Here is a 25,546-nt window from a genome sequence, read left to right as displayed (position 1 = left end):
GGATTATCTGTGTTCCGAAGCTTGAACATCAATGATCAGGAGAACACAGGATGTCAGAATCCAAGGCTGGACGCACACCATACTACATACCACACTACCAAGTCACATTTTGGATAGAGATGCCTTCAATTCCTAATTCTGGATCTGTAACTCCTAGTTTAAGCTTCATAAACTTCATAATGTATTTGCTACGTATTTGAGAATGAATATCTGCTCGACTCATTCACAAACCAAGCGGCGAAAATTCAATCTCCAGCCGTGGTCCGTCATGAGGCTGCTCTTCTTAATGCTGTTTTCCACACAGAGTCTCACCACAAGACAAATCCCCAACTGAGAAATCCAAACACCCCGACACGTTCTTTCATCACCTAAAGCCAGTTTTCTGCTCTCTCACACTCGGTGAAGCCTTCACGCCGTCTCGTGCCGCTCGGTGGCAGGCGCGCTCTCACACAGTCGACCTGTCACGCTCTGAATGCTGCAGATTGTGTGGCCCAGGGCGGGACACAGGATTGTGAAAATTGCTCCACTCCTCCTTTTTTCCACCACTTTTTACCTCTTCCTGGATGTGCTTGATTCATACAGAACGCCCACAGATCCATTTTGAGACGATTTTGATGCATGAAATTCACAAGCCAATTTTTTAAGGTACAAATTTCTGCTGTTTCTTTCTTTCTTTTTTCCGATATACGACGCCCACACATAGTCAAGCTGCCGGCAGTAACACAATGTTGTTTAGAAAACGTGTGACTTCACATCAGGGCATGTTAGGAAGGTTAGGGTCAGCCTCAAAATAGTTTAGAAAAGAATGAATGAGCTCATTTGTAGATGAAGTTATAGTCATTGGTTTATAGATGTGTGCCCTTAATGATAATAACAACAATTATTTATTATTAATATTAATAGTAGAATTGTTAAAATGCAAAGTTCAAAGTGAGGCAAAGAGGCAAGGCAAAACAATTCTGCAATAATGAGAGCAATAGAATTCTCAATCATAAATAGACATGATGCTGAACTTTATCAGTCAGTTTAAAAAATGAGTTTAAATAAAGTTTTACATAAAATCTTGATTTACACATTTAAATTCACTAGATCCCTATTTTCATCGTATCTGCATGAAATTTGAACACAATCGTAAACATGCCGATTTTTTCTTCCCATCAAGTCTCAAAAATCACACTGAGAAATCACCAAAGATGAAGGAAACCCCCCGTCTTGTTAAACAAAGTTGCAAAAGAAAAATCCTGGAACCGCACCAGAACTCAGAAGGGCTCTTCTGGGGTCGTGACCAGCCTCTCCACAAACTGTGATGAAAATCGCTTTAGTATTTTTTTGAGGAATTCCTGCAAACAAACCAATAACCGCCTACGGAAACAGAATCTCCTCGGTCTGTAATGATGGACTGAATTCCTGAGCTCTACAAAAAAATATATAACTTCACACTGGTTCACGTTTACCCTAAAAGGTCTGACGTGTTATTAGTGAGGTCACAAAGAGCTTTAAAGCCGGTAATTCGATGCACTCGTGTGTCCGCTACACTCAGGTGAGAGTTTCGGAGCTCTTTCCTTTCAGAGGTTCCGGGTGAAACTCGACATTACACACAAAGCCCACGTCTCCGCTGCAGCCGCTCGTCCTCTGGCTTTTGTTCAGGAGGATTGACTGTCCTTTTGTTTGCCGTGGAGATGGATCGCAGCGCTGGCAGGCAGCGTTTGCTGGAATCCTACTCACCCGCGCAGCTTTCCAAACGTGCTTTCATAGCCTCTGTTTCACCGATCATTAATTACTCACCCCGGCACAGTGCAGGTCCCCCTCGGTTGCCAAGGCGACGGGCCCAGCCAGCGAAGGGTACCGAGGTTCCTGTGCTGTTGTTGTTGTTGTTACAGCGATCTGTGTTGTGCTTCTGCAGGTCACAGTTCCCCAGACACAGCTGACTGGACTGAATCTTCTTTTTCTATTATGAAATGTCAAGGATTTGTCATCTCGTATTGAAATTTGCGATTATATTAAAGTTTGAGCTTCATATTGTCGATAGTAGAGATTTGTCTTGTGTGGTGTCAAATATTTCAGATGCAACAGTTCGGAAAACAACAAAACGTGCAGAAATGAAGGGCCTCACTCGTCAAAGAAGTTAAAAAGAAGCTTTAGGTTTCACGTTCAGGTTTTTGAATGCTCTCACTCAAACAGCCCCTGCTTGTGCTTGGATTTGCTCTGCTTGTGCTTGGATTTGCTCTACTCGCACTCAGATGTTTTGGTACCTGGGCAGATTTCCTGCTTTCCGGCCTGTGTGAAGCGTTTGCTCTCTGATTTCTCTTCTACACATAGATTTTTTCTTTTTCTCAAACAAATGAAATGCCAGGTGTAGTGATGACAAATGACATCGTCCCGCCCCTCATTGTCAGTGCATTAGCTTTACTTCTTTACGAAGGACTCATTAGGGCCGATACATTAAGCTGCTTCCTGCATTCCCCCCTTTGGAATAAAATGAATAATTATACTGATGATACTCTGAGCCTCTGAAGTTTCAAATACATTTATTTCACAATACTGTAAAGAATCTTCACTGTTAAGAAAGCAAATATCTAGAGCAGCATTAATGTTGCAGTTGAGTAGTAAAGGGATGAAGAGGTGGAAGATAAGAGTAGGAAGTAGTAATGAAGGCTGTTTGTATTTCTCTGTTGACATTCAGAGACTGACTTCGCCATAATGAATAGAGAGTGATGGACAGGTCTGCTCTTTTAATTTTTAACTGGACATCAGTCAAGGGTTGAATTTACTATCAAACCTCTTAACACTTCCTGACTGCTCTTTACATTAACATCATATCTCTGTTTCTCTTTCTCTCTCTCTCCATCAGGCCAGCCAACTCGGAGTTTACCGAGCGTTCGTGGACAACTACGAGCTGGCCGTGGAGACGGCGGAGAAGTGCTGCCAGGCCAACACACAGTTTTCAGAAATCTCCGAGGTAAGTCGGGGAGGGGGGGGTGGGGGGGGCACCAGAGAAGCGGTGCCAAGCGGTGATAGTGACGTGAGTGTTTATTGAAAGCGATACCGTAAATGTGGATAAAGGCATTAGACCGAGAGTTAACGGTTCGGTGTTGTTGCAAAGTTGTCGCTCTGATCTCTTGAGTTATGGGATCACTTTAGCACCGTGTTAAATCAGTCAGTCAGACCCTTAACCCCTGCATACCAGCAAATTATCCAATCAACTTTCACCAGGGTTTCTTCTCCCTTTGATGTATGAAGCAGTGCTGTGTCTAATTTAGATAAAAGTAAAGTAAAGTTCACTTCAACATTCATCACAGGAGCATATTTTAGCCAAAGTTACTCTAAAAATGTTGTTTAAAAGTATTATGTACTGCACACTCAGTTCATAAGAGAACACAGTGTTATTTAATCACACAAACACAGCGTTATATATTACATAAGTATATAGGAACAGTTTCAGAGTCGTGTTGTATAGAGAGAGTCTCTTACGGCTCTTTTAACTTTGTACCTGATGTACTGTACGTTCACAACGCTCTCCCATTATTCACCCACGCAGCTTTTATTATCTCACTGCATTTAAATCTGAATGTTCTGCTCAATATTTCTGCACAAACGTAGCCAGAGGCAATTTACTGTGTGTGTGTTATTATTATGTATCTGCTACACATGCTTTTACATCCAGAAAATGGTACAACACTGACGATGGTAGTTGCTATTTTCTGTCTCAGCTTTATACTCACGTCCGACCAGGAGAATATGAGCCCAGTATTGCATCAGTCGGTGTATTCGTACGTACACAGACTGTAGAGGAGCTGTGACGGCTTAATAAACTTATCTTTTCCTCAAACACAAGGCTCTAAGAGCTGCGGTGGCTCAGAACAATTTCTTGTATCGTGGACAAACACTTATTCTCATGCCTCAAATCGAGTTTTGGATGCTGATATAACAAAACTGGCCCTGGTTTAAACTGGTTATCGACCTTCTCACTGGTGTTGTATTCATCTGGGAAAACACAAACTGCATCTTCTGTGAAATTGAGTTCAGATTCATCCTTTTAGAAATATTCTTACAGCTGTAACTCCATGTGTGGAGCTTATTTGAACTATAAAATGTACATTAAAGTTGCAAATGTTCACCTCTTTATTAATTTAGCTCAGTGGCTTAAAAATAAAACTCTGTTGTAGCAGGAGTGTGACGACCAAGTCTTTGGGCTCCAGTGCCGTTTCTCCCCCAACGTTTTCCAGCATGTGGCACATCTCTGATACATCATCCATCTTCGTCTATGTTTTATGAGGGCTACCGGTTAGCGTTGACGCCGGGGTCTACACGCAGCCTGGGGAATTCATCATGGACGCTTGTTAATGGTCCAAGTAATGATGCATGACTCTGAACCATCTGAGCAAGATGGTGGACGTGGGGGAAAGCTTCTGAGGATGGCATAATTAGTTTTAAAGTGTGTGACCTCATAGCTCCAGCAAAGATAATAACCTGGCCGTGGTTTTGCATATTTTAACTGTACCGAACAGGTTTTAATGATGGTTTATAAAAAGGTTTTTTCTATCTCAATGTCTGGACTTTGCTTTTGTCTCCAAACAGAACCTGAAGGTGAGGAGCCCCAAAGACTGCAAGGACCAGACGGGCAAGAACTCACTAGAGGGTCAGTCACTGTGCCGGGTTTTACTTCTGCCAATATTCAAATATCATGTAAAGTCAAATATGTATGTATATATAAATCTGTGATATAAACAATTCATTCTAAATTCTCTTCTTTCTATTCTACAGCTTTACTATATAAACCAGTGGACAGAGTAACACGTAGCACATTGGTACTTCATGTAAGTAAGAGTACTCCTTTATAACGCAATCCAAAAAACCTTGTTGTGTTTTGTTATGATTTCTTTCAGAAATTGAAAAAGGTTTCCATCTTCCAAAAAATACACAGTACCAAACTTAGGCTCTGTAAACAGACTCTGAATAAATATAATTTGAATGCTGAACTTTATAAGTTACAGTCAGATTATACATCAGAAATGGCTTTTTGGGAAGCCACCATGATGTGAGCATTTGTTTGTTCCAAATTTCATGTGTTTCATACTTTTAAGAGGGAAAAACGCAAAAAAAAATACTGAACTTTGAATTGTTCTACTTCCTGCGTTAACTTCTTGTTTCAGTCTCAGTTTTGAGTTTGACTGAAGATGGAAAAACATCTGTCTTCATACTCTGCTTTGCCATTTATTGCTCCAACCCAGGGCTTAGTTTATTGCATTTATGAAAAAGTAATAACCTGTATGTTCTGTTTTCAGACCTGACATCACAGGTCTGAAACCTCTTACATTTCAGTGAGAGGTTGACCGAACCGTTGGCATTAAAGGACCTAAATGGGAAAAAAAGAGTTTAATGTCCCATGTTGTAACTTTTTAGTTGCACATACATATACCCAGGCATGTGTGCTTTCAGCTTAATGTGCTTGCTTTTGAGAGTTAATAATTTCTTCTTCTTTGCAGGACTTACTCAAACACACGCCCACGAGCCACCCGGACCAGGCTCTGCTGCAGGACGCTCTGCGCATCTCCCAGAACTTCTTGTCGAGCATCAACGAGGAGACGACGCCCCGGCGCCAGTCTATGACCGTCAAGAAGGGAGAGGTGAGATTCACAGAACAGAACAAGCCCCACTTTGCAGGGGACTTAATATGGGACTCTCCAGAGAAATGTGCACTAGAGGGAATTGTTAGTTTTTTCTCTGGGCAGGACAGTTGTCTATCATCTGGGTAACATGCTACATTAAAAAACACACAACCTTACAACACAAAAACCAAACTCTACAACTTTAATGAATTTGTTCTAACTGGCTCTAAAGGAAACAGACAGGTTGTGGTTAGTGCACTAACCAGATGGTTGGCGGTTCAATGCCCGGCTTCTCCAGTCTGAATGCTTAATGCCTGAGGGCAAGACACTCAACCCCCAAATTGCCCGTGACCACTGTGCCAGGAATGTGTGAATTATTGGGCAGCTGTGGTTAAGGAGGTAGAGCGGGTCGTCCACCAATTAGACGTTTCAATACCAATCTCCCCCATATGTCAAAGTGTCCTCGGGCAAGATACTGAACCCGAGATTGCTCGTGCTGCACATAGATGCACCGTGTGTGTGTGTGAATGGCAAAACCTAAAATGGCAAAATTCTATGTTAATGGGTGAATGTGACAAAAAACTGCGATTTAAATAAAGTTAATTTAAATTGATTCTACAGACAGTTGATGCTTAGCATGTCGATCAAATTGGTTCATATTGTTTCATCAGTTTAGGTCTCATGCAGGTTGCTGAGCATGATGATGTCATGACCCCGCCCCCTAAAAAGACCTTGAAGTCCCGGTGAGATGAGAGTGTGACGGCGGAGGGGCCACCAATCTGCAGCCTAAAGCAGAGCCCATGCCCTTATATGGTCATCCATGGGTTGCGTAGTTGAGGGTGATTCTCTGTTTGCGCTGCGTCTCTCTCGCGGCCCCCCCCACCGCTCCATCTCCCCGAGTGCAAACACACACACACACACACACACACACACACACACACACACCCTACCCCCCACTGTCTCTCTCACCCCCGGAGATGACTTGACGCACATGAGTGGATGCGTCTTGATTGATAGCTTGCGTGACACTGCCGTACATAATGCCTTGTAATGAGCCACCGGTCAGCTCTGACTGGCAGATTCCGTGTTAATTATTCATAAACGGAGCAGAGGAGCAAGCGAGCGTAAAGGCTCCGTCAGCTCCACCCTCTGCCCACCGGGGGGTCGTTACCGCACCCATACACACACACACACACACACACACACACACACACACAAAACACAAAACACACTCTTTCCTACTCTCTGTTCCATTCACCCACTCTCTTTCTCTGGCTCTTGTTTGCCTTTGAACGTGCACATACACACTCACACACACACACACACACACACACACACACACACACACACACACACACACACACACCGTTCTTGTACTTCTATCTTAGCGAGGACACTCACAGGTAATATGCATTTTCCAGAAATGCCTCAATCTCAACCCCAACCTCAACCTAAGCCTAATTCGAACCCTAACCCTTAAGCCAAGTCTTGAAAAATTGAGGACCGGCCAAAATCTCCTCCATCCGTAACGGCCTCACAAATATTTAAGTACAAGTACACACACATGCCATCTATCCCTGCAGGCCCCACTTCCATCCCAGTCTGGCCAAACCTCCACACCAGTCATCCAATATTTATGATGGATACATGAAAGCAGCACATGGAAATCAATGGGGCTCATTATATCGTACCTCTCCATAGACAGGAGTGTATAATGCGCCCCGGGTTTTTGTCTGCGTTTCACCGACTGAGCTGCAACATGTTAGACGCTTGAAAGGACAACAGTCATTACCTGGAGAAGAAGAGAAGCTCGTGTTGTGTATCCAACGGTGAGGAAGACGCTTAACGACACCTAGTAGAGTACATCGCTGTTTAAATACCTATAATTACACAAAACAATCAAGTAAAGTGAGATACCAGGTTTTATAATGTTTGCATCAATTCACTCTCCTAAGCTGTGGCTCCGCTTTAAGCCTGACGTCTGTAAACATCAGCATCAGCGCAGAGTTTGTCACTGAACTTTCTATGTTCAGAGATATCTGAAGAGCGACTCTGATAATACTGATGGTTTAACTCTGTGTGATTTAAAATGTCAACACATATTTTATTAACTACAGGATTTCAGTGAGCAAAATTGAAATATTATTCATTAATTTGACATTTCTGTGAATTATTGGTCGGCGGCATCCAGGTTTTTTTAAATATTTCTGAATCTCCTAAGACGAGCTTGGTATTGAGACTAGAAAGGTGTTGGTAGAGGTCATTCCTCCGCCAAGGCCCAACAGTCTGCTTATAAAACCACATTTAAATTCTCTGGATCCAGATTTGTCTGTGGGGTGTTTTCATCATGATTCATTAATTATTCTCTGAGAAAATGATGAAAAAATGCTGTGATCCCCACCGAATTTTAACTGGCTCTTCCCTGACACATAATGCATTCTCCTACTAAGTTTCATGTAATCCTGCTTCAAAACGCTGATGAGAATAATAAAATAAATATAAAATAATAATAACAAAACGTGGGAAAAGTTTGAAGTTCAATGCTCTGCAGTAAGCAATGATCTTTTTCGATTATGCAATCGTTGCAAAAGAGGCAAAAAACAATCTGCTCTCCTCCTCCATGTGAACACACAAGCATGTAACCTGTGGTGTGTTCAGTGGAGGCATGCAGGAGCTGTGCAGCACAAGTGGCCCCCGGAGGCCCCCAGAGGCCCCCAGCCCTGCCACATGATGGGGGGGGACAAACAGAAGCTGCTTAATATAAAAGCAAACGATGCCGCTGCCTAAATCTCAATTCACTGAGCCTTGTTTGCCTTTGGGATAGAAACGCTGCTGATGGGAGTGTGTGTGTGTGTGTGTTTCAAGTATAAATCGCCTGCACTACTTTCATCCGTCTGCACGTCTTCCCTCCTCTGTATCAGTACAAATCCCCACACACACACACACACATACACACAACAGCAAAACCCACAAGCGCAGAGATGCCCCTTCGAGCGTGCGTTCTAAATATAAACACGGATCTTTGGTAACTTCGTGCCATTACTCGTGCACACGCTCTGAGCCAGGCTCCTGCAGGAGATGGTCAATATTTAATCTGCGCTCGGTGCTGTCAGAGCGCTCTGCCTCACGTCTCTCCTCTCCCACTCCGCTGCTGCTGCTGCTGCTGATGCTGATGTTCCGGTCAGCTGTTAAGAGAAATATAGAAAGTCACGTTCCCCCATAACTGGCTGTTCCACACTGTTATCTGATGCGCTGGTTTATTAAAGATGGCTTTTCCCCCGGAAGCCGAGCGAATCCGCTGCATAAGCACATTTTAAATTCAGCAGATTACTGATTTAGAAACGGGCATCAACTAGATTACATTAAGCCTGCATCCAAAAACATAACAATGAAGCTGAAATATTGCCTAACGTTCCCTTCAAATTAAAACACACCTTATAGCTGAGGCCACATTACATTTCTCAGCTACATGTTGGTGGTGGTTTCAGGTTTCCAAGGTTAGATAAGAACTAAACATATCTGTTGATATCCAGCACTTCACCACTAGAATAAACTCATGTGAACAGAGCTTTTTGCTTTATTGAATAATTCCTCATGGATCCAAGATCTGCAGTTCAGCTTCCAATTCAATAAAAAACTCTCATAGAGTCTTGATTTGGGTTTAAATCTCTGCTCAGCATTTTCGCCTGAAGACCTGAACGTGCAGATAAAACAGATTCTCACTGTTTACTTGTGTCCTGTCTCGCTTCATCCCTCCTCACCACTCACACACCGTTAAGACGCCCGTAAATCCCTAATCTAGCTGTTATCCCCCCTGTTATCTTATCTCCTTATCATGCGATCAATGGACGAGGGGATTACCCGTGATGCTCGTGGGGCAGCGGGTCACTTCCAGCCCGGCCCGCTCACCTGAACGAGGAGAAACAGATCCAGCATGGCTCCCTAAAGAGCATCATTCATTCTTTTACTGTCCCTCCCTTCAGCTGATTCTGCTGACCCCCTCATTGTAATCTGCACGAGTCAGCGTGAGGTGCTTCCTCTGCAATAACCCGACCTAATCTACTGCTGTGCTTTCTGTCCCATAATCCAATCAATGGTCTGGTCCAGTCCGAGGATTTGCTGCTGACTCGTCATGATTATCACAGGAGATTTGGGGCTTGTTGGAAAACAGATTCTGAGCGTAAGGTTCCAGATTCAAATCTCTGTTGTGGTATTTGCAGAGGAATGCTTTCTGTCTCTGCACTGGAAGATTAACTCCACATTAGAAGTTGCACTTTGCTCTGCGGCCAAAGTGTTTGCTGCTGGCATTGAGAGTAACACTGGGTCACATGTACCAGGCCCTGGGTTGAGGGAGGGGCCAACAGGCTCTTCTAACCTTTCATTAATCTGCAATAATTTGTAAAAGACAATACATATTCCCTGTGTTGCTTTGGAGATCATCGTATCCCATGAACTAGTATGACACTACTGGGACCACAGCTAATGGACTCGAAAGTAGATTATACTACGAATTATACCTGTGCATTCCAGGTCTCAATCTGTAACTTTATTGATGAAGCCTTATGTGTGGAGGTTGACATTTTGGGATTTTAAAGAAACTAGAAAGATGTAAACTTGACCATCATATGAAGATCAGATGTTTTGTTGTACACTGATGGTGCATTGGGCCTTTTAACAGGCATTTTATAACTTCATAGTATGTTGTAACTCCAGAATTCCTACAGTTCAATGTAGTAATAGTATGCTAAAACTCTAAGAGCAGCGGTTAGACTACTGCACAGTGAACATGCTATATATAGAGTGAAATGACATGAGAGGACGTGACTCATGTCATTGAAGTCCTAAAACCTTGGTAATCGCCAGAATGATGAAGCTGTACTGGGGAAACTTAGCAGAAAGAAGCAATGATTTAAACACGTCTTTCAGTTTTCTTATGTGGAATTTCATCATCTTGTGTGTGGACCGACAAATGATGCATCCCAGTTGCCACTGGTGACAAATACCAGACACACCGAGAGGCACTCATCTGGATGTGCTCCCATCACAAGATGCCATCGTTGCAGGTTTCATTATGTAGTTATGAATAATTAGATCCCCTCCCTTTGGAAATTAGATTCCTGTTAGATTTCATTTTGAAGATCAGAGTGCGATTGCAATCAGCTGTAGGCGCTTTGTGTGAGTCCATGAGGAGAAGCCTCGACGACAGCTCGGCGCACAGGAGCGGCGCTGGCGACAAGTCACGTGGTTTCGGTTTCTACAGTGAGAAAACTGCACTATGACAACAATCCCACAGGGAGCATCTCTCTCTCTCTCTCTCTCTCTCTCTCTCTCTCTCTCTCTCTCTCTCTCTCTCTCTCTCTCTCTCTCTCTCCCTCTCTCCCTCCCTGGCTTCTTCTCTCTGTTTCCTTTCCTCTCTCTGACACATGATCTCTTTCATTGCCCCGTCTCCCTCACTTTCCCCTCGCCCTCTCCGTCGTGCACAAACACTGAGCGACACAGCAGGATCCTCCTCTTTCTCTCCAGCAGATGTCCGCTCAGGTTTTGTAAGCACAGAGAGCTCTCCTGCAGTTTGCATCAGCTCCACTTCAGCGTGTTCTGCCAGTGACAGCATCTCTGTGTTTGTGAAGGAAGGGGGGGGGGGCTCCATGAGGAAAACAGAGACGCGATTGGCTCACAAACAACCACTGGTTGTGTACGAAGCCGAGGTGTCCTGTGGAGAAAAATAATGTAAAGTAGTTAAAAGTGCATTAAAAGTTTTTTTATTTGTTTTGCAGTGCGAGCAGAAGTAGATGGACTGTAAAATCCTACATGTCTGCATTTTGTTAACGTTATAGCCCATTAGCTGTCGAGCCTCTCTTCTGGTAATGTTCACTCTTTAACGTTACAAGTCTGTAAAGTTCAACTTAAATTAAATTCATTGCCATCTATTGTATCTTTTAGTCCAATAACTTGATTTGAAGTTAAAACAAACTATAAGGTCAATTACCCTCAAATAAATGGGTGTAGAGTTAACAAAACTATTTAATATGATTTGTGCAATCAAACCGAAGTGCTAAAATAGATTAAAACGTTTGTGTATAATGTCCTAACCTTCTCAGTGTGTGATACAAATACAGTACATGTCATTTCATTCCCACATTTTTACAGTCAAGTTCTGAGACTTAACCATTTTATGGCCCTTAACCCAAACAAAACCAATGTTGTGAGAATTTAGAAAATGAACCGTTTATAATTGAGCTGTGGTTTGACATGTGACTCCTCCCTGTGTTTTTAATACTGTACATGATTCCTGCTTTGTCAAATTACATCACTGCCCCCTTTTGGCCACATTTAAAATTGCACACATGATTATATAGTCTGACGTCAGGTTCCAGAGATCCCTCTTCCTCTCCCTCGACCCCCCATTCATTCTTCTGTGAGCTGGAACTGAATGGTTATGTCAGGATTTGACAAAAGATGTTTTTATCAGGTTATCGATGTTATTTAACGCTTAAAACCACCCGACACCCTTTTAATAATGTTGTTGTTATTCAATAAACAGAAGTGGGTTGCACATGAGCTTTGTCACTAACGATTGAGTGGAGAGGAAATTTTTTGATGAAGCTAAACCTTCTCTCCCTCCTTTCTGTTCTCCGCCTTGTTCTCCTTCAGTTTTCACTCTGTTGAAAACAGGGTTGGGGACTGTGGAGGAGGATGAGGAGGAGGAGGAGGAGGAGGAGGAGGAGGAGGAGGAGGAGGAGGAGGGATAAAGCTTTTGGATGCAGCCGCAACACAAAGGCTCTGAAAACTATCTGTGTCCTGTCCACAGAATAAAGCAGATTTCCGACTGTGACTCACAAAAATGCTTCGTCACTAACATTGAACTTGTTTTCCCCCATTTTAGCGACCTGCGTATTAAAATATGAATGTTTGACCTTTATTAGTATGTTTCTTTTTCCTCTGCTGTTGTGATATTAGCACCAAAACCTCAGTGTTCCTGACCCGGCACATTGTGTTTGTGTGTCTTCCCCACAGAACCGGCAGCTGCTGAGGGACAGTTTCATGGTGGAGTTGGTGGAAGGAGCCAGGAAGCTGCGACACGTCTTCCTCTTCTCGGATCTGCTGCTCTGCGCCAAACTGAAAAAGCAGATCGGAGGGTAAGAAACGAGACAGTGAAATCCAACAAATACACCGATTGTGGTCGTGGTTAAGCATTGGAAAATGTGACTGCATATCTTAAATTTTATATCATAACAAAAATTTGGGGATTTTCGGGAATTATTAACTTTCCCAAATCTAATAAAAACGACTCTAACAACTGAATAAATAAATCTCAATTCCACCGACATGATTTGATTATCTCATTAAAAGAAGATTTTCCTCGAGGTCCTCAATTGATGTTTTTATGATCCATAATCATTTAACGACGTTAAATGTCTCTCTGGCACTGTTGCCAAGAATTGTTGCCCACAATTAGGCCATTTATACCTTTACACTGTCTCCTTCATCCCCCAGACTTGTCATCGTTTTAATCCCTATTTATCACTCTACTCCTTTTATACCTGTTTCATATTCCTCTCTTCTTTTTACTTGTCCTTCCTCACACATCCCCTCTCCTTTTCCCCGTCTCCTCTTGCCGCTGCAGAAAAAGCCAGCAGTACGACAGCAAGTGGTACATCCCCCTGACTGAACTGACCTTCCAGGGTCCAGAGGAGACCGAGCCACTCACCATCCCCCAGGTCCCCGATGAGGAGCTCGATGTCATGAAGGTCAAGATCTCACACCTCCGCAGTGAGATTCAGAGAGAGAAGGTAAAGTGGATACACAGCGAGAGAGCGGAGGGGGTTCAAAGAGCGTCTTTCAATTAGAGCTGTTCAGGAATGAAGAAAAAAGAAAACAGTGCTGTGTAAATTGAAACACAATAGTTGTGGGTTTATCAATTTTCAGGGTCTCAGTGGTTGGTTTCAAAGTTTTCTGCATAAATGTATGTGTGAACAGTTTTCTCCTGTGTGATTGCAGAGAGCCAACAAGGGGTCAAAGGTCATCGACCGGCTGAGGAAGAAGTTGTCCGAACAGGAGTCTCTTCTCCTGCTGACGTCTCCTAGCTTACCGATACGCGTCTACAACAAGAACGGAAAGGTGATGACGCTTTCTGTCTTTAACTGATGGTTCTGTTCGTCTCATTTTCTGTCATATTCCCACATTAATCTTCCCAAACAATAATGAATTATCGCTTTACAATATTTTACATTTGTCAAATCTTCCTGAATGACAATATATAACTGCAGATTTCAAATTTGGACTTTATTCATTTGTCAAAAATAAAACGTGTCCTTTTTAATGTTCCAACCCGCTTCTCCCCAGACTATTAGCCGTTGAAATAACAGCCTTTGTCTCCGTGTGTTTATATTGCAGGGTTACAGTTTCCTGATTTCATCTGACTACGAACGTGCCGAGTGGAAGGAGATAATGAAAGAGCAGCAGAAGAAATGTACGTGTCCCAGAAATGTCACGTTGAAACATTGTTCAACTCAAACCGGGATATATATTTATTTATTTTGGCTTCATAAAGAAAAATCCTGAGCACTTGATACTTTTTACTACTCTAGATAAGAAATCTTATAATCAAAGAACCTTGAAATAGACAACAATGTTTTGGACAGAGAAAACCAACAGTTTGTCTTTGTTAAATATAATCTAATTTATATTTTATATTCATTGTCTTTTCTTAAGGTGTTAAAACATCCTCCTTGACGTCCATGGAGTTACAAATGTTGACCAGCTCCTGTGTCAAGCTGCAGACCGTTCACCACATTCCACTCAGCATCAATAAAGAAGGTACGTTACTAATGTTTGTGTTTCACAGTTGTTTTCACACGTAAATACTGTTTTCATAGTTAAATCATTTTCTTTTTGTCTTCGTTAATAAGTTGTAAATGGTGTTTAGTGTTTTCCATCTCTGTTGTAAATGATGCAGATGACGATGAAAAGTACAAAGAGATTTAAGCCACATGTCAAAATCTGAATCTGCTCCAAAACAAACAAGAGATCTGCATGTTTTTCTAATCCCTCCCTCTCTCTCTCTCTCTCTCTCTCTCTCTCTCTCTCTGCTCGCTGACTGTTTTTCCAGAGGACGAATCCTCCGGCCTCTGCGGATTCCTGAATGTAATCGTCCACTCTGCCTCCGGCCTCAAACAGAGCTTAAGTGAGTCACTCACCTTTAGCCTGGATGTGAACAACAGAAAATAATCACCAGAGGCTCAATGAGTTCCTGTAGAGAATTCAGCTTTAATGTGGAAAATAATGTTGAGCAGTTTTTCTTTGTTCCATAAAATTTTATTTCATTTTAGGTTCAACTCTAAAGAATCAAGATGTGAACAACTGGAAAACTTGTAGGAATTTACATTATTAGAATGTCTTACGCTGCTGATGCATGAACATTAGATTGTGGATACCGGACAGGTCGGGAACTGACGGGCTGGGCCAGGTTCACATCAGAATATTGAAATGCTATTTAGGTTCAGGTTGGGATCAATCACATTGGTTGGGGTGTCTTCTGGATTTTTTTTTCACTACATGGATTCGAACACAAAAAACTGGATGCCTGTGGGTTTGATCACAGTGTCTGGACCATCTGCATGATTCTCCTACTACACTGGGTTTTATTTTGGCTTAGACACAATAAAAGAGGATTATTTTCGGTTCGGGGTTGGACTCTGGTTAGTTTTCTCTCGTGGCTCGGTCGGGTTCAGACATAAAATGGTGGCCCAGGCCAAACTCTTCGGCCTGTTCAGTTACAGCAGTGATTTACAGCACCTCTGATACATTTTCAATACTTTCTCTCCTGTCAGATCTCTACTGCACATTGGAGGTGGATTCCTTTGGCTTCTTTGCAAGTAAAGCCAAGACGAGAGTGTATCGATACACCACTGAACCCAAATGGAACGAGGTAAGAGATTGCGAATCCTTCATTTTTCCAGTTGGATGTATACTGGGACTCACTAGAGCGCAAACCTCCACTGAGGCCCAACAAAGCTCAAACACTCCTAGATATCCATCCCCTGAATGTGCCTGAATTTCGTGATAACTTCGAAAAAATATGTCTTTTCTCACAATGTCAAAGTAAGTTAAAAAGATTTCTTCGATCTCCACCTAAATTGAATCGGTCAGAAAAGTTATTTTTGTATAATATAGACAGACAGACAGGGGAAAACATAATGTCCTCGGCGGAGGTAATAAGAAGCTTCTGGCAGAATCCTGGTGCAGATGATGCTGCCTCATGTATCTGACATCTCTTACTGTAAATCAATTAGCTGTCCATCCAAAGATGTCTAACAGAACGCACATGGAGCATCTGGGGCCCCTGCACACACACACACACACACACACACACACTGATGACACAGCTGGATGTGGAAGGCTGGCAGGGCAGAGGAAGAGGAGCTCTGAGACACAATCAGCGGACGGCTTCATTGGCAGCACAGCTCGTTTTCCGTCATGACCCCGAAGACTCTGCGAGGATTTTTGTTCAGCGAAGTGGAAATAATATCAGCTAATGAGGAGCTGCTGGTGATGACTCACATCTGTCCACATGCTAAGTGAACCAACACAGTGTGGGCCCGAGACAATGTGCAAACCATATGCAGAGCGCTCCCTTACATAATTACAGGGAATGTTGGTCAGCTGTGCTCTGCGGTGGCATGTCGGCATTCAAATAAAGGGGAGACGCTGCTTTTTTTTTTCCTCGGGGGGTATAATCTCAGTCTGTCATTATCTTGGTCGTTCTCGTTATTCCTGTTTCTGCGCTTGTCATTTTATTGCAGAATAACGTCCTCACCGCTCGTTGTTGTTGTTTTTCTCCTCCTCCTCCACCTCCTCCTCCTCCTCTTCTTCTTCCTCCCGACAGGAGTTTGAGATTGACCTGGAGGGCTCTCAGACCCTGAGGCTGCTCTGCTACGAGAAGTGCTACAACAAGACCAAGCAGAACAAAGAGGATGGAGAGAGCTCAGACCGCATCATGGGGAAAGGACAGATCCCGGTATGACATTACGTCACTCTCTCTCTCTCTCTCTCCCCCCCACCACCCTCTTCCATTCAGCAGACGCATTATGATTTATCACAGATCTTCCAGTTATGTCACCGTCTCTGCCACAAAGCATGAAATCCATATTATTGCTCGGTGAGCCTCGTGACAATTGGCCGATTAGATTCATTACCCAAATGAGTAATGGACGGCGAGGGGTCGGTTTAATGGAGAAAGGTCTTTGGGTTTAATCTGAACGTTGAAAAGTGATCATGTGCGACTCTGCTCAGTTCAGATTTACGCACTGAAGTGAGGGAGCGTGCAGCGTCTTTGATAGAGAGACACAAATCGTTACTTTTCTGTCATTTTGCTGCCGGGGTTTTGGTGTTTAAAGCATTCATCAAGGTTGCTGATTAAGCTGCACAGGGCGAAATGAAATCCTTATTGTCAGATTATCTGTCCATTAGAATTAAAAAATATCTAGGAATAGACCCTGAAACAACTGTAACTGCACTGTAGCATTCCATCCCACACCATTCACTGTCAGTAGAGAGGTCAGGGGTTCGCTATCGTACCCAAAGTCTCTTAGGAATGCAGACTGGAGGTGCTGGGGATCGAACCACTGACCTTCTGGTTGGTGGACGACCCCAAAAAAACAACTCAGACGCTGTCGGGTCCATGAGCTTGACAGGGTGGATGGTTGCAGGTTGATAGCATGTGATTAGGTTCCTAACATGACGCCAGCCTGCAGGATAACGCCTGTGTCACTCAGCACAAAAGACAGATACAGCCGAGGGAGAAACAAAGATTCAGCAGGAAACACGGCAACTCCGCTTTGATCCTGTGCCACTGAAAACATCCTTCTCTTACTCCTACACCCACAGCAGAGCACGGGTGTGTGTTTCCATGCGTGTGTGTGTGGGTGTCCACTTGTGTTGATTTGCTGTAATCTCCTTTGCTGCACACACTTTTAGAAAATGCTCACGTCTGCAGCTTTTTTATATGAGTTTAAATGAATTACACTATAAAGCATAAAACAATAGTGTAACATTATCTACCTGAGGTCTCATAATGCACAGACACACTAAATTCAGATCTAATTGTCGACTACATCTTCACACTCCTCTTTGCTAAGCGAACCCTGAGTAACGGTCACATGCTCCACCTAGTGGTTCCTTTGTTTATTCCCCCCTTCTACAGACGGATGATGTCATTCTAAACCAAGCACCCAGAGCGGTGAGAAAGTTGCTCAGCAGGATTGTCACAGATCTGGGGCGAGAAGCAGCCACTCCTTCTCTTCAGCAGAATCCGCAGTGGCTGTTAAATCCCACGTTTCACCAATAAGCCCCGTGAATTTAAAGCATGAGCATAATCTGATATTTGATCTGAGTTAAATTCTCCAGTGGAATCCGAATTTATTTTAGCAGATTATTGTTATTGTTCTTTTTTTTTCCTCACTCGTCCTCCTGGTCCTTTGTTTCTTATGTTTCTCTCCATCTCAACAAGCTTTTGTCTTTTCTCATCTTTTCACACATAAACTGTCCCGGCTCATGCGTTTGTCTTAATTTCAGCCTTCGGGCTTCAGTTTTCACAGATATGTTTAGATATTATTTTTTTTCATATTGTTGAAAAGCAAACAGCTCTCTGAACCTCCCGACCGCTCCAGCCTGGAGGAGACGTAACAATATCAATGTTTTTTTAAACATTTTTTATCAGGAAGCAAGTGGGGATCGTTTGGCTTTGCTGTTGTTTTTTTGTGGAATGTAATTCTTTTGTAGATAAAACGGCTCAAACCAAAGAGCGAAAGATTCAATTATGATAAACACAATCCAGCTTTGCACTCAACCAGATGGGGCTTAGCCTCGGTAAACATACAACATACAGTGTTGTGCGTCTGTGTGTGTTTGTTTGCGTGCTCTGTCGATTTGAGTGTGAATTTAGTCTCTTTCAATAAATGATAGTTATTACATCGCGTTTCTAAAAACACAGTCAAGAGACAGGAAGTGGCTCCTCAGTAAAATCACCTTTGAAAACATTCCACTACAATAGAGGAAAGACTGGTCCTGTTGATGCAGTGGTAACTTAATGCTCTGCTGTGTTGACACAACCTAGGCTGTACAGAAATAGGGCGAGGGGTAGGAGAAGATAAGTTCACTTCACAAAGAAAACAAACAGTAAGAATTCACGTAGCTGGGGGGGGGGTGGGGGGTCGATGAGAAAATGGTGAGATGTGCCCTTAAGAGGTCAAGTAAAATGTATTTGAAGCTAAAAATTCCTTTTATACGATTAGATCTGTACCAAAATAGAATCAGAATGGCACATTTATGCCCCTTGTGGTTGTTTTGGGGATTCATTCTCAGGAAGATTCCTGAATTATTCTCTGAGAAATCAATGAAAATGTTAAAAACAGTCTAAGGGAAAAAGAGGGTCCTTCCCTGACCCACACCACTTCCTTCCTGTTAATCTGTTCAGTAGATTTTGTGAAACCCTGATGACTATGATCAACACTCTGATTCCCCAGGTTGAGTTTACAGATAATCTGAAATGTCAAAAACATTCAAAACAACTTTCAAATGATGACTTGATTGGTTCAAACTGCTGTGACCTTTTTCTCAGAATGTATGCGTCATTGTGTGGTTGTAATGAAATGTGTTTACCCTGATGTTCAAATGAAATAACGTATATTCTCCCTCTGTGTTCCCTCCACTCAGCTGGACCCTCAGACTCTCCAAGGCAAAGACTGGCAGAGAACAGTTATTCCCATGAACGGGGTGAGTCCGTCACGTTCTGATTTCCTGTCCTTTCTCTCCAGCAGTCAAATCCGTGAGTCATCTGCCGTCTCGAAGCACTCGCATGAGGCATCGCTGCTGCTGCATATTTGTCGCACATAGCGCAGAGAGAGATTGTAAACTCTTTCCAGGATGTGGTTTAGCGGTTGATTTGTCTGTTAAGTCTACACCTGGTTTTAACATGCGAGGATTTCCTCCAGATGATTGAAAACTGTAGCAGATGGATTTCCAGGCCCCTCTCACTCTGTAAACCTGTTTTAGCTCAAAGCCCCTTTTCTCTTGTTTCAGATCGAGGTGAAACTCTCCATAAAGTTCACCAGCCGAGAGTTCAGCCTGAAGAGGATGCCCTCGCGGAAACCGATGGGTGTGTTTGGAGTCAAGATCTCCACAGTGACCAGGTGAGTTGAGATTAAAACACACGGAAGCCAGTGACGTTCCTCAGGGCTCGATTATAGGCCTCCTGTTTTTGCATGTGTGGTTATCTTTTTTCTATATTTCCTTCACGTTATCTACATCATCTTCTGCCATAGACCATTAGTTAAAAAGACAAGAATCAACGGCCAACAGGCTCAAAGTGACCATGTTTATAGACATTTCACACAGAACCACAAATATCAAACCTACTTTTCAATAAACATGAACTTAACTGTTTTCTATAGTGTTTGCATGTTTACCACCACTATAGTTTACCACCCCAAAGTGGGTGGTAAACTCCATCTAAGGCTAAATACCGGCACGAGACCGATAGTCGACAAGTACCTTAAGGGAAAGTTGAAAAGAACTTTGAAAAGAGATTGGAACTATGTATTTTTACTAGGGCTGGACAAGTTAACTCGTTTTAATCGAGTTAACTCAAGTGATGAGTTAACTCGATTGTTTATCCGCCAATTTTTTTCTTTTTTCCTGTTCTGCAGCATTATTTTCTTTTTTCCTGTTCTGCAGCAGTCAGCAACAGACTTTCACAAAATAAAAGCCTGACTTTCACAATAAAACAATAAATAATCAAACCTGAGTGAATGCGAGATAAAATAATTAACTTGAGTTAACTTGAGTTAACGCCATTGAAGCGAGTTAACTTGCCCAGCCCTAATTTTTACACTTTTAACAGGGTTTTTTTGTAGTTTTTCCTTACTCTTGCTGAGGGTTTAGGACAGAGGAGGTCACACCATGTTAAAGCCCTATGAGACGAATTGTGATTTGTGAATATGGGCTATACAAATAAAATTTGATTGATTATTGTTAACAATTGTGTTTCGTTCTCTCTCCTAGACGAGAGCGCTCCAAGGTGCCCTACATTGTCCGGCAGTGCCTAGAGGAGATTGAAAGGAGGGGTATGGAGGAGGTGGGCATCTACCGAGTGTCGGGGGTGGCCACTGATATTCAGGCCCTGAAGACGGCCTTCGATACCAGTGAGTAGACCCTTTGTCTAAATACAGTTTGCACAGGTTTATTATAATAAAGCTTTTGAATCGAAATCGGCTTCATACATTTGAAGCGCTGCCATTTGAAAACATGTAAAATCCAGATGTTCTTTTTCACATTTTACGATTTCTAAGTAAAACAACATTTCTACGGAATTAAACAGATATAATGTAACATGATATTTTATAGACTCGTTCTAAGAGCTCCAAACCTTCATTTGGGATAGTCTTTTTTATAACTGTACAATATCCACAATGCATTTGCAAACATTGTGACTGTCTTTACTGTAACTGCCACGCGTTTCTAGGGAAGGGAAAGCTGAGAGGATCTATTGATCATCGCTGCCGGGATCTCTCTCTCTAATCTTTCTCTCTGTGTTGATCAGGCGATCAGTATCACAGCTCTGTGAGTTTGTGATGATGAGGCGTGTCCTCTGGTGTGAGATGATTAACAAAGACCAGCTTGTTTATGAACTCACGTTTGCATTGAGTGCGGGTGTTTTAACTAACGAACGTAGAGCATCTATTGTGAAGTGGGTGAAGTTTGAAGGTTCTCTGCGGCATGGTGACTGCCTGCTTGTGCCGAGGAGTTTCCCTGCCTTGAATTCTTCCTCTGTCGTTTTCGTCCTCACGCTTTTTTGTCGTCTCCTGCAGATAACAAAGACGTGTCAGTGATGATGAGCGAGATGGACGTCAACGCCATCGCCGGGACCTTGAAGCTGTACTTCAGAGAGCTGCCGGAGCCTCTTTTCACTGATGACCTCTATCCCAACTTCGCAGGTGGCATCAGTAAGTCCACAAGCTATCCACGAAGCCCCTCACCACTTCTTAATGTCATCTACAGGATTATAAAAACCTATTTCTTTTCTTTCAGCTCTGTCTGATAGTGTTGCCAAAGAGAGCTGCATGTTGAACCTACTGCTGTCGCTGCCAGAGCCCAACCTGGTCACATTCCTATTCCTTTTGGATCACATGAAGAGGTACACAACTAAACACACAACATGCTTCTGTAATATGTTCAAATAAATATGTAAATATTTTTTCTCCCAGTGATAAATTGTAAATAATATGTGCAGCATTCTCTCGGTTGCTGCTCGAATTGTATTCAAGCAAATGCAGTCACTATTGTGGGATGCTGCAACTGTAAAATGTCCTCTGGTTGCCATGGTGACTTTCTACAACAAGAGGCGCAAACGTTATGTGAGCACAAACAATACGTACAAAGTGCATCCGTTTGAAAGCTTTACAGGAGTATGTGCCAGATGGTTAAAGGTTACAGCTCGATAATAAAGAAGATTTCCATTTTAAATATGTACTGGAGCAAGCAGGAGATTCAAACATTTAAGGTCACAAGAGGGAAATATTTGATCATTTACTCTTATATTTATATCACTATGTCCCAGAGCCTTTTTCACCAATTAGTAGTTCAATATAGAAATAGTTTAAATCCGAATCCGAATCCGAATTCTTTTATTTGCCAAGTATATTTGCACATACAGGAAATTGCCTTGGTGTGGTTGGTGCACTGTACATAAAACAACAATCGGACTTAAAACAACAATATATACAGTAAGAAATAAAGTTAAATAAAGCAAAGAATTGCAGGGGATCCTCATATTGGAGAAGCTTTGAGTAGCAAATGTTATTTTTTGATTTATAGATCAATTAAATGAATACTTTATAAAAAACATTGTTTCATTTTCTATCCTCAGACAATTGATTTCACCACAAGCAGATAAATAAACTGTCCTTTTCTATCCCAGCAATCCACTTCTGCAGGAATTAACATGTTTTTTTAGCATCTCTGAAATCCTCATACACGCACGCTGAACACACAGCTCCATCACTGCACCTTTTCCTCCATGACACTGATTAACTCCTCTGTCTTCCTCTCCCCCTCAGGGTGGCCGAGAAGGAATGCGTCAACAAGATGTCGCTCCACAACCTGGCGACGGTGTTCGGGCCGACCTTGCTGAGGCCTTCTGAGAAGGACAGCAAGATCCCAGCGAACCCCACGCAGCCCATCAGCATGGGGGACAGCTGGTCGCTGGAAGTCATGGCACAGGTGACGCTCGCGGATCCGCTCTTTCTTCGAGTTTGGTGAAGCTTTACCTGGTGTTTTACAAGCTTTTCTTTTTTTGTCGTCGCTCCCCTGCAGGTCCAGGTGCTGCTGTATTTCCTCCAGCTGGAGACCATCCCCACTCCGGACAGTAAACGACAGAGCATCCTCTTCTCCACTGAAGTATAGAGCAAACACTGGCTGGGACACCATGAAGGAGAGAAAAGGACGAGACGGACCTTGGCTCAAACTGAGCCTGTAGTAGTATGTTGTTTTGAATTGACCAGATTCCGTTAGGCTCCTGCAGCTGGTTAAGGATTGTCTGTGGCGATGCCCGCTCCCCTTGAACACAAGAGGGCGTCATTGAGCCTCTGAAGCTCAGTGGGCAGTCCTCTGTCTTCATACTGCTCATGTTTAGTATGACTCCATGTTTCCTCAGTGATGTTGTGGGTGTGTCTGACATCTACCGTTTCTCCACGTTGCCCTTTGTCGGTCTCAGCATTGAAGAGATGCGAAAAAACACGTCTTCGTGGAACAAGCTCGCCAACATATCACAACCTCCATGTATCTTTGTGTTTGGGCATTGTTCTCTATCTGTGTTTTCTGTTTTTTGGACAATCATCCAAGTCAAAGCTCTCGCAAAACATGTGTATTCGTCTCAGACGTCCTTCCACGTCCACGTTGAGGACAATTCTACTTGTGTCTTACATGATCTCAGTGCTTTGTGTCCGACGAGACGCAGGGAGACATTTGTTGGAGTTAATAGCAAACGTCCAGCGCTGCCGCGTCACTGGCTTTTTTCTTTGTGGTACAAAAGCCGCGGGGGGGAAGCAGACACCTACAATGTTCAAATGTTTACAGCGTAAACAAAAACCTGGTCGGAGTCAGAACAAGACGACTCGAAGAAGGACTGTAAAATAGAAGAGGAACACGAAGACTAGAAATAACCTGCAACCTGACTGCCAGCGGTTTGTCTGACCACAAAGATTTTTCCCTTCTTGTGTTGTTTGTGTCTCCAGGTTGTCTTCAGCGTAAATACCCAGGAAGCAATATATTTTCTAACATAGGAGTCGTCTGTGTTCATATCTCTGCTGAGGAAATGTCCTTCTTATTGTAACATGGGACCTCTTTGCCAAATTCACATGTTGTTTGTTTGTTTCTAGGAAAAAAGGAAGCAGTTGTATTTACAGTTACAGTTTGTACATAATCTTTACAAAGAAAATAAGTTTTTTTTGTTTAACAATTGAATCATTGTTGCTATTACTGTAATTTATTTTCGGGTCTGGGGGATAAATTGGTTTGTTTTTATGTGAACTTTGTTTGGGGGTTCGTAAATACGCAGGATTTAGCCTTGATCTTATAGAAACTACTCAACTGTTCAGTCCAGCCGATCTATTACTCATTTATCATGAAGGCGACACACACACACACACACATATATGTTGTAGTAACATACTGTCTGCTGCTGGGGAAAAGGCAAAAGCTCTTTAACTGCTGGGTGTTCCTCAGCAGATCGTCCAGAGACCATGGTCTGTCTATTGTAGACATTATGCAATGTCATAAAAACACACACACACACACACACACACACACACACACACACACACACACACACACACACACACACACGACATTGTCTCTATTAATCTGTGGCTGCAGACGTGCACTCATGCAATGTTAGAACTACTGTATTTATTACAATTCAAGTGACCTGAGCACTCAGCATTTATGTGCATTGAAGAGCATATCTGTTGGTTTAATGAAGGAATCTCATTTTGTTTTTATTTAATTTAATTTCTCTCGGCGCTCATATGTTCTGACAACTGTTCATCCCTGTTCTCCATCCTGTTGAGCCTGAAGACGTCCCCAACGGCCGAGTTAAAGAAAAGCTCTTAAGAAGTTTTTATTTGACACTAAAACAACATATCTGTATCCTTGATTTAACATGCAGGCATGTTTTTATTCTCTTTTCTCTGTCTTCTTGTTGCTCTGTTTACAAACGTGTCCTCACACACTTGGCTTTGGGACGCTGTTAACTCACAAGGATCCGGTTTATCTCAGCGTGTCACTATCTGGCCCATTTAAGGATACACGTCACGGTTCGATTCCCATATATACAATAGCATAGGCATGAAGCTCAAATCCATCTGATCATGTTACCGGATCTGCAAAGGGCTTTTAAGATATCACAAGGCATAGGCAAGTACGTTTTAACATGAATGTCCGTAGACTTTTAATGGCGAGAGGATTCTTTCCTCTTTGGATTACATATCAATGTTAAAAAAAACCTGATGCCCAAAAGACGTTTATGTCGCCTTTCTCTTTAGATTTTACAGAAAACACCATCACTCTATCATCCCCATGAAAAGCGGTTGAGGTTTGATTCTGGAAGTGTCCATGCGTTCTTGCCCAGTTGTGTGCATCTTGAATACTGCCACCGTGCACCTCCACCAACTCTGGCCTGTGTAGCATGCTCACAATCGACCCTCGTCTATATTTGAGGGACAAATCCACCGCTCATCAGTTCCTCCGTCCGTGCATCACCTTTAGAAACGAGTCCCAATTGCCTACACTCGTCTGCCCTATCGTGCCTCGACACTCCTCCTTTGGTTTGAGCGCCTGTGGTCAAAGGAAAGACGCCGCTCGGTCTCCCGTTGCCTTTGCTG

The 25,546-nt window shown here is 42.8% G+C and overlaps 1 protein-coding gene across 1 annotated transcript in view; it reads left to right on the top strand.

The window, feature by feature from the left end:
• Positions 1 to 24,440, top strand: part of bcr (BCR activator of RhoGEF and GTPase) — an 80,942-nt gene extending 56,502 nt beyond the window's left edge. The window contains exons 5-23 of the mRNA XM_061080513.1: positions 2,852 to 2,959; positions 4,579 to 4,639; positions 4,765 to 4,817; positions 5,487 to 5,627; positions 12,624 to 12,745; positions 13,234 to 13,399; positions 13,608 to 13,727; positions 14,004 to 14,079; positions 14,322 to 14,426; positions 14,719 to 14,793; positions 15,440 to 15,537; positions 16,495 to 16,626; positions 19,323 to 19,382; positions 19,689 to 19,798; positions 20,670 to 20,809; positions 21,476 to 21,610; positions 21,696 to 21,801; positions 22,724 to 22,886; positions 22,980 to 24,440. Of these exons, the coding sequence (XP_060936496.1) occupies positions 2,852 to 2,959; positions 4,579 to 4,639; positions 4,765 to 4,817; positions 5,487 to 5,627; positions 12,624 to 12,745; positions 13,234 to 13,399; positions 13,608 to 13,727; positions 14,004 to 14,079; positions 14,322 to 14,426; positions 14,719 to 14,793; positions 15,440 to 15,537; positions 16,495 to 16,626; positions 19,323 to 19,382; positions 19,689 to 19,798; positions 20,670 to 20,809; positions 21,476 to 21,610; positions 21,696 to 21,801; positions 22,724 to 22,886; positions 22,980 to 23,069 (2,061 nt within the window). The 3' untranslated portion in view covers positions 23,070 to 24,440. The remainder of the gene's footprint in view (positions 1 to 2,851; positions 2,960 to 4,578; positions 4,640 to 4,764; positions 4,818 to 5,486; positions 5,628 to 12,623; positions 12,746 to 13,233; positions 13,400 to 13,607; positions 13,728 to 14,003; positions 14,080 to 14,321; positions 14,427 to 14,718; positions 14,794 to 15,439; positions 15,538 to 16,494; positions 16,627 to 19,322; positions 19,383 to 19,688; positions 19,799 to 20,669; positions 20,810 to 21,475; positions 21,611 to 21,695; positions 21,802 to 22,723; positions 22,887 to 22,979) is intronic.
• The last annotated feature ends 1,106 nt before the right edge of the window (positions 24,441 to 25,546 follow it).

The sequence above is a fragment of the Limanda limanda genome, chromosome 1, assembly GCF_963576545.1.
Source record: "Limanda limanda chromosome 1, fLimLim1.1, whole genome shotgun sequence".
NCBI lineage: Eukaryota > Metazoa > Chordata > Actinopteri > Pleuronectiformes > Pleuronectidae > Limanda > Limanda limanda.
The sequence above is the reverse complement of the archived record's forward strand: the minus strand, read 5'-3'. Positions and strand labels throughout refer to the sequence as shown.